Source organism: Elgaria multicarinata, chromosome 3, assembly GCF_023053635.1.
Source record: "Elgaria multicarinata webbii isolate HBS135686 ecotype San Diego chromosome 3, rElgMul1.1.pri, whole genome shotgun sequence".
NCBI classification, from domain to species: Eukaryota; Metazoa; Chordata; class Lepidosauria; order Squamata; family Anguidae; genus Elgaria; species Elgaria multicarinata.
In genome coordinates, this window is record NC_086173.1 from 9705664 (window position 1) to 9721882 (window position 16219).

Below are 16219 nucleotides of genomic sequence, written 5' to 3' on the forward strand. Positions count from 1 at the left end.
CTTTCAAATGGTGACCCAGCTTTTCTTGCTCTGGTTTAGAAGCTGCTGCTTCCTTTCCTCTAGGACCACTAGGTTTCGCAAGGATGTATCTTAGACCACCCTTGTGTCACTGATGTTCTTGGATTCCTGTTGCCCCCAGCCAGCCTGGCCAGGGGTCAAGGATTACGGGAGATGTAGTCCAAGAATATTTGGGGATGCGAGGTTCAGAAAGGCTGCTTTTGACATGCCTTTGCTAACCCTACAGTCTACAGTTTCACTTTGGAGCAGGGAGATGCGTTCACCTGATTCCCCCAAACCAGACTGTCTGGACATGCCCTTGGAATCACCGAGCTTCTCTAAATGAGCGATTTATAGCACACTCGTGATTGGCCACTCACGGATGTTTGTGGCTTCATGACACAACGTCATCAGCGTCCAGGCCCCTCCCGTGCTATCCCCTGGAAATTGTGGGTTTAAAACCCCCCAGAGATAATGTGGGAATATCCGGGAAGTCGCACCATCTCCCAGTGTGTAATCTCGACGTTGTGCTATAATTACACCACTAGATGGCAGTGTCTCATTAAAGTGAATTGAGCATATGGAGCAAGCAGATAGAGGAAGTATTCAAGTATGCAATTTCAAAACCACGTGGCCGCCCGTGTAATGGCGCCGCTCACATCCCAGAAAGAAAGTGGATGCAGAAAGCTACGGTAAGGCAGTGTGATTTTTAAAAAAATGTAGAGGAGCTCGTCATTACTGTCCCATTACTGCTTCTGAATTGTACCATTTCCCTCCCTCCCAGGTCAGACACGGCCATTTTGTACAATGATCGTTCTGTGCTGGAGAACCACCATATCAGTGCCGTCTTCCGTATGATGCAGGAAGAAGAGATGAACATCCTCGTCAACCTGACCAAGGACGAATTTGTGTGAGGCCTTCTCCACTCCCTGTTCACCCATAAAGAAAAGATAGTGCTCTCTCTAGCTGATGAAGACATGGCCCAGAAATGGGGGCGTAGGGTTGGACCCAGGCATCGGAGGGAGAATCAAGCAAATTGTTTGCCAATTCTGCCCTCAGCTCAAGTGGGGAAGGTGGGGAACACAGCTGTACAGCCCTAGACATGTTAACTTAGTTGGAAGGAAGTCCCACAAAGTTCAGTGGGGCTCACTCCCAAGTATAGCCTCCCCGAACCGGTTTCCTTTAGATGGTTTGGACCACCCAGCATTCCTGATCATTGGCCATACTAGATGTAGCTGATGGGATTTCAAGTATCAAGCATCTGGGAGGCTCCAGGTTGGGGAAGGCTGCACTTCTAAATTGGATTTAAGTTTGCAGCCTTAATTATTTTGATTTAAGTTCAGACACGCTTACATGGGACTCCCACTGATCACTCATCGGGTCCACAGGTTCGTTCCAGCTATCTTGAAATACGTTATACCAGAGGTGGGGAACATGTGGCCTTCCAGATGTTGGTGGACTGCAATTCCCATCAGCCCTAGTGAGTACAGCCAATGGTGAGGGATGATGGAACTTGCAGTCTAACAGCAGCTGGAGGGCCAAACTTTGCTCAGCCCAGTTCTACATGCTGTGCAATGTTTGGCCCTCCAGCTGGTGTTACACAGCAACTTCCATCATCCCTCAGTACTGGCTGTGCTGACTAGGTTTGTTGGGAATTGTAGTCCACCAGCTGCTTCCAGACCATTCACAGGGTCCACATTTGGTCTCCGTGTCTCTTATATTTATTAAAGATGATGACGGGAACTTTCTGATGACCTGGAATCCCAGAACACATCGCTTGTTTGCATAGCAGCGAATGCATGAGTTTTTGGCAGAATTCATGCAATCAGCAGATGGAGTAGCAAAATTGTTCCTGGGCTTTATTATTTTAGACTGCAGATCTAAAAAAAACCCTCTTCCAAACCCATGAAGGTCTTTCCAGACAACCCATTTATAGCAGAAATGGGGAACCTGTGGCCTTCAAAATGTTGTTGGATTCCGACTCACATCATCCCCAGTCAGCATGGTTGAGGATAATGGGAGTTATAGTCCAGCAACATCTGAGGGACCCCACCCGACTTACCCTTCCCTACAGAAATTAGCCTGTTTGAATCAGAAGGAGGGTCTCGAACTGGGCTGTTCCTCCCTCCCTGCCCTTCGGCTTGGATTGTTGACATTCCCAGATGATCCGCTCGCCAAGGCAGGGAAATCCTCACCTTGCTCCCACACGGGCCGTGCTATTCCACATTGCCGTTCTGATTGTGCTGGTTCTCAGGGGTGCTTGCCTCCTCCTCACATGGTGAGAGCTCATCAATGGATGTCTGGTTAGTGATCCCTGCGGAAGGAAGGCAGCCATTAGAAGCAGGGAAATGATGGGCAGAGAAAATCTTCCAAAGCTCAAGCAGCAGGGAAGGTGCAGGGAAAATGCACCCAGGGTGGCCATATGGAAAGGAGGACAGGGCTCCTGTGTCGTCAACAGTTGTATTGAAAACCGTATTTCCGCAGGTGTGATTTGTAGGCATGCAGCACCTGGTGAAATTCCCTCTTCATCACAACAGTTAAAGCTGCAGGAGCCCTGCCTTCTTGACCAGATACAAAAGAGGGCAGGGCTCCTGTTGTGATGAAGAGGGAATTTTCACCAGGTGCTGCATGCATACAAATGACACCTGCTGAAATTCCCTTTTCTATATAAGATACAGGAGTCCTGCCCTCCTTTTCATATGGTCACCCTAGTGAACCGACAGTGGCTGATGAAAAGGCAGGTCTTGGAAAAATTTCTGAAGGAAAGTGGGTGGGATATGCCTTAACGAAGAGAGAGGAAGAGATGATTCAGTTTCCAGGAAAGGCATGACAGAAGCGGGGCCTTTTCCATGGTGATTCCCCCTTCCAGTAAGCTTTGCCTTGAGGACCTTGCCCACTAGGCAAGATGGAAATTTAATTTAAATTAAATAATAATGATGATGACGATGAAGATGATGGCAGCGGCAGCAGCAAGGGGAGTGTGTGAAGCTGGCAGAGGCCTGACAGCTCTATTGCTGTAAAGTAGGAGTTGGGAACCTGTGGACTTCTGGATGTTGTTTAAATACAAGTCCCATCATTCCTGAACACCAGTCATGCCAGCTAGGGATGGTGGGAGTTGGAGTCCAACATTACCCGGAGGGCCACAGGGCTCCTGTGTCTTTAACACTTGTGTAGAAAAGGGAATTTCACCAGGTGTGATTTGTAGGCATGCAGCGCCTGGTGAAATCCCCTCTTCATCACAGCGCCCTTTTTGTATTTGATCAAGAGGGCAGGGCTCTTGCAGCTTTAACTGTTGTGATGAAGAGGGAATTTCACCTGGTGCTGCATGCATCCAAACGACACCTGGTGAAATTCCCTTTTCTGGACAACTGTTCAAGATACAGGAGCCCTGTCCTCCTTTTCATAGGGTCACCCTAATCTGGAAGCACCTGTTATCTTTTGTGGAAGAAATAGCGTGAAAGTAAGGGGAGTAAGGTTTTGAATCACGCAGAATTTTTCTCCAAGCTGAGCGGATCAGGGCACAACAGTTGCATTGATGGTGACTGATTGAATCCATCCATCTGCTCAACAGTGGCAATTAAAAAAAATGTGATAGAGGTCGGCAAACTCCCTCTGTTAAACATATTGCAGTTGCCAAGGCCTTTCTGGGAGGATTGAAGTTACAAAGGCTTCCCCAGCAGCAAAAGTGCCAGTGAGAGGATAAACCATGTCTGGGAATATATATCAAGTAGAAGTAAGGGCGTTTGTGTGAGTCTAAGGCTTTGATCCCAGAGCCACTTACCTAGGAGTAAGTACCACTGAACCCAATAGGATAGCGTAGACATGAAGAGGCTTGCAATGTAATACCGTTTGAGTCTCTCAGAGCCCTCGTGGGGGCAGGCTAAAAGAAATAATTGTCATTATTAGAGGTAATTTTGAAAGCACATCACGGCACTGAAATTACTTACCACTCAGGGATCTTTGATGTCTGCATCTTCCTGGAACAGAGGTGTTTCTTTGAGGTCTGTGAAGGTCTCCAATGACAATCAGCTCAAATCTGGCCCTTTGTGGTAACCAAACGGACAGGCCCTTCTTTTTTTCCCAAGCAACAGGGGCCCTTCCTCAGTGTATCCGCAAGGGATGTGTGGAGAGAATTGTGGCAAAAGTTAAATACACCGGAAGACAAGTGTGTGTGTGTGTGTGTGTGTGTGTGTGTGACCGTGACAGTGACCATCTTTCTCTCTCTCTTTCTCTCCGTGCGGCACAGGGAGCTCCGGTCGCTTGTGATCGAAATGGTTCTAGCTACGGACATGTCCTGCCACTTCCAGCAAGTCAAGTCCATGAAAACCTCCTTACAGCAGCTTGAGCGGTAAGTGGCAGAAGGAGGAAGGAGCCGGCGGGTTAGAAAGCTGGGGCTGTGCACAAAGATAGGCGGGTGGGCTGACCTGACACAGTTCAGGCTTGGAGTGGCGAAGGGGATTTGGCATGGAGGGACGCATGTGACATAGACCGGGTTGTCCAGAGGAGGGGAGGCAGGGCCAGGGGAACTTGAGCCCTGATTTGCCTTGTCTTCTCAAAAGAACTGCATTGCTGTAGGCCAGGGAAAGCCAACTGGCAGCATGCTTGTTTGGATTGATCCTATATTTCCGGCACTTGTTGTGAATACATGCGTGGGGTTCTGATGTTCATCTTCTCAGTGGTATTTTCCCCCTTTGCCCTCACTGCCTGAGGAACATAGGAAGCAGCCTTATACGGAGTCAGATCCTTGGTCCATCTAGCCCAGTATTGTCAATGCAGACTGGCAGGGGTTTTCGAGGGTTTCAGCCAGGATTCCTTCCTCCCCCTACCTGGAGTTGCAGGGGATCGAACCTGGGACCTTCCGCGTGCAAAGCATGCACTCTACCACGTTCATAGCATCATAGAATAGTAGGGTTGGAATGGGCCTATAAGGCCATCGAGTCCAACCCCTTGCTCAATGCTGGAATCCACCTTAAAGCATACCTAACAGGTGGTTGTCCAGCTGTCTCTTGAAGGCCTCTAGTGTGGGAGAGCCCATGAACTCCCTAGGTCATTGGATCCATCGTCATACTGCTCTAACAGGAAGTTTTTCCTGATGTCCAGCCGGAATCTGGCTTCCTGTAACTTGAGGCCAATATTCCATGTCCTGCACTCTGGGAGGATCGAGAAGAGATCCTGGCCCTCCTCTGTGTGACAACCTTTCAAGTATTTGAGAGTGCTATCATGTCTCCCCTCAGTCTCCTGATCATCCTCATTGACCTCCTCTGAACCCCTTCCAGCTTACCTGCATCCTTCCTGAAGTGTTGTGCCCAGAACTGGACACAGTACTCAAGATGAGGCCTAACCAGTTCCGAATAGAGGGGATAGAGATCCTAGCCCTCCTCTGTGTGACAACTTTTCAAGTATTTGAAGAGTGCTATCATGGACCCTCCCTGATTCATAGTCCTCGGCCTCATTTAGCCCACACTGCCCTCTATTGCTGGTGGCGACCTACATGGTTTTAGCCTAGCGGTGGGCAACGTCTATGGCCCTGAGGGACCCATGGGTACTTGGGTTGTATGTGTGAACACACATGAAGCATATGCACATGTGCGCACACATTCACAAAACATTCATTTGTGCAGGCATGTGCAAAGCATACACACACTTGCACAAAGTAGACATGTACTTGTATGCGCACACAAAGCATACCCAGAAAGCATACACAAAGTATCTAACCCCAGCCTCATAAAAAGAATGCTGGTTGTCTTAACATTTTGCTCCTGGGGACCTGTGAGAAGTGCTCTGGTCTGCTCTCACAGGGCTCTATATGATGCAGGAACAGGCCCTGTGACCCTCCTGCACCATACAGCTGACTCTGTTGAGCTGGATATTGGCAACTCTATGTTGCAAGGAGGGTGACAGAGCATTCTTTTGAAACATAGAGCCTTGTGAGAGCAGGAATAGAGAGTCTCTCACAAGTTCCTGAGGAGAGAGGTAAGGTCACAATCCGCATTCTTTTCTGTGATAAAGCAGCGGTGATTCTGTGGGGCCAGGAGAGGAAGGGGGGAAGAGGGGGAAAGAAGCATGACAGCCCCAGAAATATGTTTAAAATTAGCGATGGTTGCAGCAGCTGCCGCTTCTTGCATTAGTTGTGAGAGTGGGGGGTGGGGTGGAGAGGGCATTTCAGCAGCAACACATACCCTTGTGGGGCCTCAAGAAAGGTCTTGGGGGCTGCATTCAGCTTGTTGTTTGTGCCTTGCCCACCTGTGTTTTAGCCAATGAGATTACAGGGTCAGGTCTGACATCCTGTGGGGATGGATGCTCATAAACAAAAGCACCATGGCCAATCAAATTAAACAAGGCGTGCTGTCAAATGTGATCAAGGTCAGCGAAGGAGGAGGAAGCAGAGGGGGGAAATGGTAGGGGAAGCGACAGCAGGAGTTGCCAGAAGACCAAAAGGCCGAAGAACAGCACTGAAACAATATGACCATTTGGTGTGGTGGGCAAATTTTTGGTTGTGCTGAATGGTCTTTGCCTTTTTTGCATTACTCACAACGGTTGATCCCAGCCAGTCAGGGAATACGTATAGAATGTGATGACATCGCAAAGCAAGCGAACCAATCAGATTTGGCCGTGTGCTGATGTCACTGAGAGCAAACAAAGTCAGTTCAGAGGAAGGGCAATGCGTCTTTAATAGGCGAACACGTTTGAGGCAAGGAGTGAAAAAGCACCCAAAGGAACAGTGGGAGGGGGACTTTTGTTTTTACATTGTTGAATATGTTCATACAGAATTTCAGCCGAGTTCTGTTGGTAGCTTGTCCTTATAGGGTAAACTCTGTGTTCTGCAGTCTTGTGGCTTTTCAGAAAGTGCTGCTTTTGTGGGAGTGGTTTCAGTGGGAGGGACAAAGTGCCTTCCCAGTACAGACTAAGGAATGGAAATCAGGAGAATACCAGTGCAGAAACAATGATGGGGAAGGCCTGGACTGGAAATGTTTTGTTCAGCCCAACAGCATTTGGGTCATGCTATTTTTTCAGGGTTTCTGGTGTACAACAGCAAAGGTATCCACAGATATTTTGTTGGCTTACTAGCTAGCCATTATTTGGGGTTCCTGGTCTCATCTGGCATGGGGAAGAAGCAAGGTCATCACTCATCTGTGCGGGGTTTGGAGCAGACATTTCCCCCGCTGCTTGGAAGGGAATTCTGCTGTTCTTTACCTGCTCAAAAGCTGCAGTGGACCTGAGATCTCTGCTGTAGGGATCTGTGTGGTGCCAGGCTGGATGCACTTGCCCCTGGATCTGTGCATGCCTATCAAAGTAGTCTATAGGTACCAGTGGTGGGTGTACTGAGAATGGGTGTGCTGAATGGTGTTGCAGCTCAGTGGCAACTCACCTGCTTTGCGTGCAGAAGCTCCCAGGGCTCAACCTTTGACAGCTCCTGGTGGGACTAGGAAACAACCCTGCCTGTCAGTGTGGACAATACTGGGCTAGATGGACCAAGGGTCTAACTCAGGCCTCAGCTAGATGAGGGGATCGTCGCCCTGGTTTACACACAGCATGTGACATCGCGGCTGCCATTTTTTTCTTTTAAAGGAGACAGAGCGCACGAGCGCTCATGCACAGAAGGTAAGTGTTGTTGGTTTTTTTTTTTTAAAAAAAATCCCCACTCCCCCACCCCACCCCCAATGGGCACATTGCTCCTCAGGAGCTCTGTGCCCCTTGTGTGGCTCCCGGCTCCTCAGGGTTACTCACAAGGAGCTGGGAGAAACCGCGACGCCCGGCCACACGTTCCGCGGTCTTGGGATCAGCCCAGGACTGCAGAAAAACCGGGCTAGAAGGGTAGGGCAAAATCATGGGGAAATGGAGGGATCATCCCTTCCTGCCTCCGGGATCCCCTGTGCGTCATCTGGACACACAGGGTGATCCTGGGGCGATCCCCGGGATAAGCCCTTTTCTAGCCATGGCTTCAGTATAAGGCAGTTTCCCATGTTCCTATGGATGGTGGGTTGTATGTCCATATTTTTGTTATGCCGGAGGAAGAAGATCCGACCCTGTTCTCACGATCTCCATGTTGCTGCCTTTCCAGAATCGACAAGTCAAAAGCGCTCTCCTTGCTGCTTCATGCAGCTGACATCAGCCACCCCACCAAGCAATGGACAGTGCACTCCCGGTGGACCAAAGCCCTCATGGAAGAGTTCTTCCGACAGGTATGCCTGGTGATCCGAGGTCTGCTTCTTGAATGATATTCTATGCTCAGGTACAGATTCCCAAGCACAAAGCAAACACACAGACGACTGGAGTATGAAATGAGTGGGGGTGGGGCCATGCATGTAATCTTACGTTCTTCCCTTTGAAGTATTTGCTAGCAAGAAAGGATTCTTCCCACTCTCGCCCTCCTTCCACCGCTTTGTCTTTCAAATCTGTGAAATGGGCGTGTGCCTGTCTTGTATACTTGAACGCAGTGCACAAGCACTTTGAAACCAGGAGCGCAAAACAATATGTGGGAACCATCCCTTGGAGCAGCCTTCCCCAACTTGGTGCTCTCCAGATGTGTTGGGCTACAACATCCATCACTCCCTAGTGAGCATGCACATCTGGACCAGTATCTGGATGCAGTGGTGGGTTGGATGAGGTCAGTAAGCTGGGGTTGAATCCTGACGAGGCAGAGGCACTCTGGATAGTTGGTTCGCCTGTCTGGGAATTAGGGGTTCTCCTTCATGGTCTCTGTGCATCACACATACGGGCTCTGCGCCTGCGCTGAGCTAACAGTCGGAACTTCTAAAGCCGAGAACGTTGATTTTGGCGGGAACCCCTCCCCCACCATCGAGTGCGCATGCACCGCGGGTTCCCGCCTCAGTTTTTCTTCAACCGCCTTGCTGGCAACACGTACGGGACTTCGCTCCAACACTTACCGGAAAAATCCTTTTGAGAACGTTCGTTTATCCTCTTCTTCTCCTTCTTCCAGCTTCTCCTTCAACTTCCTCACTCTTTCTATATATATATAAAAAAATCTTGTTAATTAATATACTTCAAAATCTGCCTAATCTTCTTTTCCTACTTCTTTTATTGCGTATGGCACTAAAAGCCCCTTTCAGAAAGTGCGTCAAGTGCCGCAGCAAACTGCCACCCGCAGACGGCCACTCCTTATGTTTGCTGTGTCTGGGAGAGTCACACGTGATTGAATCTTGTGCCCATTGCATGAGTTTCTCCAAACAAACTCGACGAAATCGCTCAGACCGACTAAAAGCTATCCTTTGGAAGAACGCCTTGCTCGCAGTCGATAGACCACTGACAATGGCTACGGAAGCACCAACAAATCCCTCCTCCTCACCGTGACGACGCCGACTCGAGGAGTGCGACAAGACGTGAAAAGCCTCCAAAGAAGCCGAAAGAGAAAAAATCGGCCATGGAAAAAATGCAGGCAAAAAAGAGGAAACTCGCTACCTCTAAGCACGAGGCAAAAAAGGCAAAAAGATCGGGGGTCGCTCACACATCCCCAACGTCTTCCGTTTCATCATTGCGTCCATTACAGCCTCCTACGACACCGACCCCATCGATGTCGAGACGTGACCGAGGAGACGCACAACTATCTACAGGGGAGGGCACCCCTCCATACCGAAGAGAACCCACTCCTACACAAAGTCATCGTTCGACCTCGAAGCACGGGTCCGTTTCAGGACACAATCGACCAAACACTGCCTCTCTCTCAGAGGGAGAAATCCAAGACTTGTCCCCTTCGGGACCAATAATTGTGATAGACCTGCCACAGCAGCAGTCTCCCAGGCAGGCAGTGTATAGCCCTAACCCTTCCATGACGTCGAATAGATCTAGACATAACTCTTACGATTCCAGATCCAGATCCCCATTAAGAGAGAGAAGCTGGATCAGATCTTCAGCATGGTCCATCCCATTGAATCAACAGCAAATGCATGATTCGTATCATCCCTTTGATCCCATCGCCGACAACCGATCGCGTTCCTCGACTCCACATTGACGCCCGCCGGCTACAATTACCCAACAACTTGATCAACCGCCGCCAGTACCACCTCGCGGTAGTTCATTGATGCACAAACCTACAGCAATAGCATCGGTAGTATCCTCCTTTGAGGATCGCCCACTTCCAGCTCCTCCAATCTCTCAGACAAGGAACCAGGACGACCGTGCTTCTTACCCTTCAGAATCAGAGGACGATTATGTCTCTGATGCAACATCGATGTCATCTCCGCAACCGTCGATACCATCACCTATCGAGGCAGTAGAAACACCTGAAGGTTCCTCACCATCTCAGGACACCTTCCATTTCACAGATCAGATCTTGAGAATGGCGCAATCGTTGGGAATTCAAACTCACCAACCCATTGAAAAAATCGAAGACCCAGTTTTCGATGCCATTTATACTGAGGCAACAGCTCCGGTATCCATCCCGTTTCTCCCTACTCTATTGCAAACGGCAAAACTCTCATGGAAGGCTCCAGCTACAATGGCCCCGACATCGAGAAAACTCGAATCAATGTACCGTATACAAGACAAGGACATTGGCTTCCTTTTTACACATCCCAAGCCAAACTCCATAATCGTAGAATCCTCCCAAGGAAAGTCACAAAGGACACATGCTTCACCATCGGACAAAGAAGGCAGACGCCTGGACCTCATGGGCCGTAGAATCTATTCCTCTGCAGCGCTCGGCTTTAAAGTGGCAAACTACCAGGCCACCATGGCGCGCCGTCAACTTTTCCTTTGGGAAAAAATAGCCTCCCTGTGTGACTATTTACCAGAGGAAAAAAGGGAACTCGCCCATGTCTTCCAAGATGAAGCCATACGCCTATCCCAGTTACAAATCAGCACTACCAGACACCAGGTCGGCTGCGACGCAAAAGCCATGGTTGCGGCTGTCGCCGTCATGCCTGGTTACGTTCCGCATCGATCACACCTGAAGCCAGATCCCGCATCGAGGACCTTCCTTTCAATGGCGAGGGTTTATTCAGTAAGGATACAGATGAGATGATGGATTCAATACAGAAGGCAAAGACGACGGCAAAGAAAATGGGTTTATCCCAATTTCAACCTCACACGTTCAAAAATAGATATTGGAATAGAGTTTTTCCTCAAAACAAACAATACTCCGATCGCTCTCAATGACAGACTCCTCAGTACCGTCAGAAAAAAACAGCTGCCACATCAGCGATTTAGACAATCCCGGGGAAAACCTGACTCCGCCTCCAAGCGGAGGCTTTGACTCCAAGTTTCGCACCACCCTACACGTCTCATCATACAACTTCAATCACCGCCTCCAACCATTCATCACCAATTGGGAACACATAACCTCAGACGCTTGGGTGCTAAAAATTATTCGAGAGGGCTACAAGCTAGAATTCAAAACATCCCCACTTGTCGGTATCGTAAAAAGAACAACCCCCTCTCTACCATTATCAAAGGGAATCGCCGCACTCTTGAACAAAAAAGCAATTGCAAGAGTATATCCCAATATAAACAACAGCTTCCTATCAAGATATTTTACAGTTCCGAAGACAGACGGAACTCTTCGCCCCATCCTAGACCTCAGAAATCTCAATCGCCACATAAGAGTCAAAAAATTCCGTATGGTCACACTATCTACCATACTCCCACTTCTACAACAAAACATGTGGTTCGCATCAATAGACTTGAAGGACGCGTATTTTCATATAACGATTCACCCTGCACATCGGCGCTTCCTCAGGTTCCTCGTGGGAGAAAAAATGTACCAGTTTCCAGTCCTGCCTTTCGGCTTAGCAACGGCACCAAGAGTTTTTACGAAATGCGTTGCAGTCATCTGTGCCCACCTCAGGAAAAAGGGTATACAAATCTACCCATACCTGGACGACAGGTTAATAGCGTCCCCTACTCGCTCCTCCCTTCTAGTATCACTAAGAGAGGTCATCCATACCGTCGGATCACTGGGATTTTACATCAACCTCGAAAAATCACAACTTCATCCAAGTCAGACAATATAGTTCATAGGCGCTACCATCGACTCCACAACGGCAAGAGCTTATCTACCCTCCGACAGGGTACACAAAATTATGGCCTTGGCACGACGAATTTCCAAAGCTAGGACAACAGCCTTCCAAATTCAACGTCTCCTAGGGCATATGGCCACCACCGTGTCAGTAGTACGGTGGGCGAGACTCCATATGAGGCCCTTACAGAACTGGTTCATAAGATCGTTCCCGAACACTACCAACGCCAGGAACTTCGATCTCACCATTCCCCCAAGAATAAGACTATCCCTCTCTTGATGGCAGAACATACACAACCTCAACCAAGGAATACCATTTGTACAAACGCCTCCAGTGTACACCCTCACCACAGACGCGTCAACGTTCGGCTGGGGTGCCCACTATGCACACCTCCAAACTCAAGACGGCTGTCATGTGGCACCTGAACAAAGAGGGAGGAACCCGGTCCTCACCACTGATTCGAAAGACAACCCAAATCCTCAAATGGTGCATACCACGAAAGATCCAGATAACGGCGATACACATACCAGGGCGGGACAATATCCTAGCAGACACACTCAGCAGGAAGATAACGACACCGCACGAATGGGAAATGGACCGTCCAAATTGCTTCAACTCTTCAGAACATGCGGCCAACCAGCTATAGACTTATTCGCCACATCCCACAACGCAGTCCTTCAACGGTACTGCTCCAAAGGAGGCATAGGAACGAACTCGAAAGGAGACGCATTCCAAATCAACTGGAATCACCTCCCTTTTTATGCTTTCCCTCCAATTCCATTGATAACTCGGACTGTGCACAAAATAATGACAGACAAAGCCAAGGGAATACTAATCACCCCATGGTGGCCCAGGCAACCCTGGTTTGCTCCCCTTCTCAATCTGTCCCACAGTCAGTTCATACACTTACCGACCTCGAAAACTCTCATAACTCAACACCAAGGAACGACCCGTCACCCAGACTTACAGTTGTTACGCCTAACAGCATGGATCATCCAGTAGTAAATCAAGAATTACCTGAAGAAATAACAGCAATCCTACAAGCAGCTAGAAAGCCCCCGACACAAAAAGCGTACACCGCAAAATGAAATAGCTTCCTTCGGTTCGCTACTGAGGAACACTTCGATCCACATGACAATTCTATTCAAGGAATTCTAGCCTTCCTTAACATATTGTTTAAAAGGGGCCTTAAGCTTACATCACTCAAGGTGTACCTTGCTGCAATCTCTGCAAAGCGATCGACAGTAGACGGCTACTCAGTTTTCTCACATCCCCTTGTACGACAATTTCTTCGGGGAGTTAACAACTTGGCCCCTCCACTGAAAGACTTCACTCCACATTGGAGCTTATCTGTGGTCCTGAAAGCTCTTCTCGACAAACCTTTCGAGCCCCTCGCTACTGTAGACCTGAGGCTCCTCACGTTAAAGGTCGTTTTCCTAATAGCTATCCCAACGGCACGAAGAGCTAGCAAACTAGCAGCTCTGCGCATCGATCCACCCTTCCTTGTGTTCCACAACGACAGAGCCGTTCTCCGGACAGACCCCAACTTCCGTCCGAAAGTAATTTCAGAATTCCATATCAATCAGGATATAATCTTACCATCCTTTTTTCCATCTCCGACCTCACCACTAGAAAGGACTCTACACACCCTCGATGTCCGCAGAGCCTTAGCCTTCTACAAGGATAGAACAGCCCCACATCGAAAGACGCAACAGCTGTTTATATGCTATGGTGGCCCTAAAAAAGGCCTACCAGTTTCATCCCAAAGGCTTGCTACGTGGGTCGTACAGACTATTAAACTAGCGTACGAGACCCAACACCTCCAGTTGTCACAGCCAATTCGTTCCCATTCGACTAGGGGAATAGCGGCATCAACAGCCTTTACAAGGGGTGTCTCCATCCCAGAGATCTGCAGGGCGGCGACATGGTCCAGGTCCACTACGTTCGCTACCCATTACAAACTCGATACCAGAGCCAGACGTGACTCCAATTTCGGCAGAGCGGTTCTCTCTGCAATTCTCCAGTCATGACAGCCGACACCGACCCGCCTCCGGTAAGTCAGCTTGCTAATCTCCCATATGTGTGATGCACAGAGACCACGAAGAAGAAAGACAGGTTGCTTACCTGTAACCGTAGTTCTTCGAGTGGTCATCTGTGCATTCACACAACCCCCCACCATCCCCTCTTCGGTGTCGACAGCTTCGGCATCGATAGAGGCACTATCTCCTAGGATCTGGGACCAGCAAGTCGGTCTCGGAAACTGAGGAGATAGGCGGGAACCCGCGGTGCATGCGCACTCGATGGTGGGGGAGGGGTTCCCACCAAAATCAACGTTCTCAGCTTTAGAAGTTCCGACTGTTAGCTCAGCGCAGGCGCAGAGCCCATATGTGTGAATGCACAGATGACCACTCGAAGAACTCCTGTTACAGGTAAGCAACCTGTCTTTTCCTGTTCTGGATGGAGTTGCGCTCCCTCTCCGAAGGAGCAGCTGCATAGCTTCTAGATCATAGAATCATAGAATAGTAGAGTTGGAAGGGGCCTATAAGGCCATTGAGTTCAACCCCCTGCTCAGTGCAGGAATCCACCTCAACGCATCCCTGACAGATGGCTGTGCAGCTGCCTCTCGAATGCCTCTAGTGTGGGAGAGCCCATGAACTCCCTAGGTCATTGGATCCATCGTCATACTGCTCTAACAGGAAGTTTTTCCTGATGTCCAGCCGGAATCTGGCTTCCTGTAACTTGAGGCCAATATTCCATGTCCTGCACTCTGGGAGGATCGAGAAGAGATCCTGGCCCTCCTCTGTGTGACAACCTTTCAAGTATTTGAGAGTGCTATCATGTCTCCCCTCAGTCTCCTGATCATCCTCATTGACCTCCTCTGAACCCCTTCCAGCTTACCTGCATCCTTCCTGAAGTGTGGTGCCCAGAACTGGAAACAGTACTCAAGATGAGGCCTAACCAGTTCCGAATAGAGGGGAACCCATACTTTGCACGATTTGGAAGCTCCTAGATCCGTCAATGGAATGCATAAGTGGCCTACATAGTGAGGAGTGCTTTTTTCCACGCTTTGGCTTGTTCACCAGCTACAGCCATTCCTGAACAGAGATAGCCTGGCCATGGTGATCTGATCACTGGTAACCTTCATCTTGGATGAGCGCTTCACATGGGGCTGCTTTTGAGACTGGCCCAGAAGCTGTGGCTATTGCAAGATGCTGTGGCTAGGCTGTTGAGTGGGACAGCCAACCAGGAAGATACGACCATAGTTCTGAAGGAGTTGTACTGGGTGCCAATAAGATACCAAGCCAGGTTCGAGGTGCTTGTGGGGACACATAAAACCCTACACGGCTTCGGATCTGGCTATCTGATGGAGCACCTGGTCATGTACCTGCCTGGATATTAAAATGTAGTGGGATGTCCTCTTAACGGTACCACATTTGCTTGGGGTTCGATACACGGCAACGCGCGCGCGAGTGCCCTCGATACAGGCATGATCATGAAACTCCCTCCTTGCTCATATACAGCCAGTGCCAGATCTTAAAAGCTTTCAGAACCAACTAAAGACCTATTTGTTCACCCAGGCTTTTGATTGAATCTGTGTCGCTGCGTCTTGTAAACTGTTTTTTATCTGTGTTTCTCTCCTCCCCTGTTTTAATGTTGCCTTGGTTGATGCTGTATGATTTTATGGTGCTTTATTGACTTTGTATGCTGCTTTGGGATAGTTTTATAACGAAAAGCGGGTAATAACGTGTATCAATCCATCAGTCGGGAAGGCACCGGGCTGGTGAAGGTTGCTGTAGAGATTGCTGAATGGAGCAAAAAGTATATTGAGAAAGGAGGACTAGGATGCAGGGCAATAAACTGGGAGTTGTGTTAAGCAAAGAACTTTCACCCCTTGACTGGAAACCCTGCCCTGATGGTCCTCAGGCAATGTATTTTAGAAAACGAGATGTTGCCCTTGTTTTCATTCCACACCCCCATGAGGACTAGAAACTTGATATTGCTTCACTTCCTACAGGGGGACAAGGAGGCTGAACTGGGATTGCCTTTCTCCCCGCTGTGTGATCGCACGTCCACACTGGTGGCTCAGTCCCAGATTGGTGAGTTGCACAAATCGGGGACGTATTCTGTGGTGGGGCCCTCCCTGACTGCCTCTTCGTTCCCTACCTGGGATTTACAGGGTTCTCTGCCAGCCCTGCCCCCCTCTAACCCCAGACTGAACTGTCCTTCCCTGCCCTTTGCAGATCATC

At 49.2% G+C, this 16219-nt stretch overlaps 1 protein-coding gene across 1 annotated transcript in view; it reads left to right on the plus strand.

Annotated features, from left to right (window-relative positions):
* PDE1B (phosphodiesterase 1B) overlaps positions 1-16219 on the plus strand; it is a 152803-nt gene that overhangs the window by 130979 nt on the left and 5605 nt on the right. The window contains exons 9-12 of the mRNA XM_063119256.1: positions 782-907; positions 4244-4345; positions 8060-8180; positions 15988-16069. Of these exons, the coding sequence (XP_062975326.1) occupies positions 782-907; positions 4244-4345; positions 8060-8180; positions 15988-16069 (431 nt within the window). The remainder of the gene's footprint in view (positions 1-781; positions 908-4243; positions 4346-8059; positions 8181-15987; positions 16070-16219) is intronic.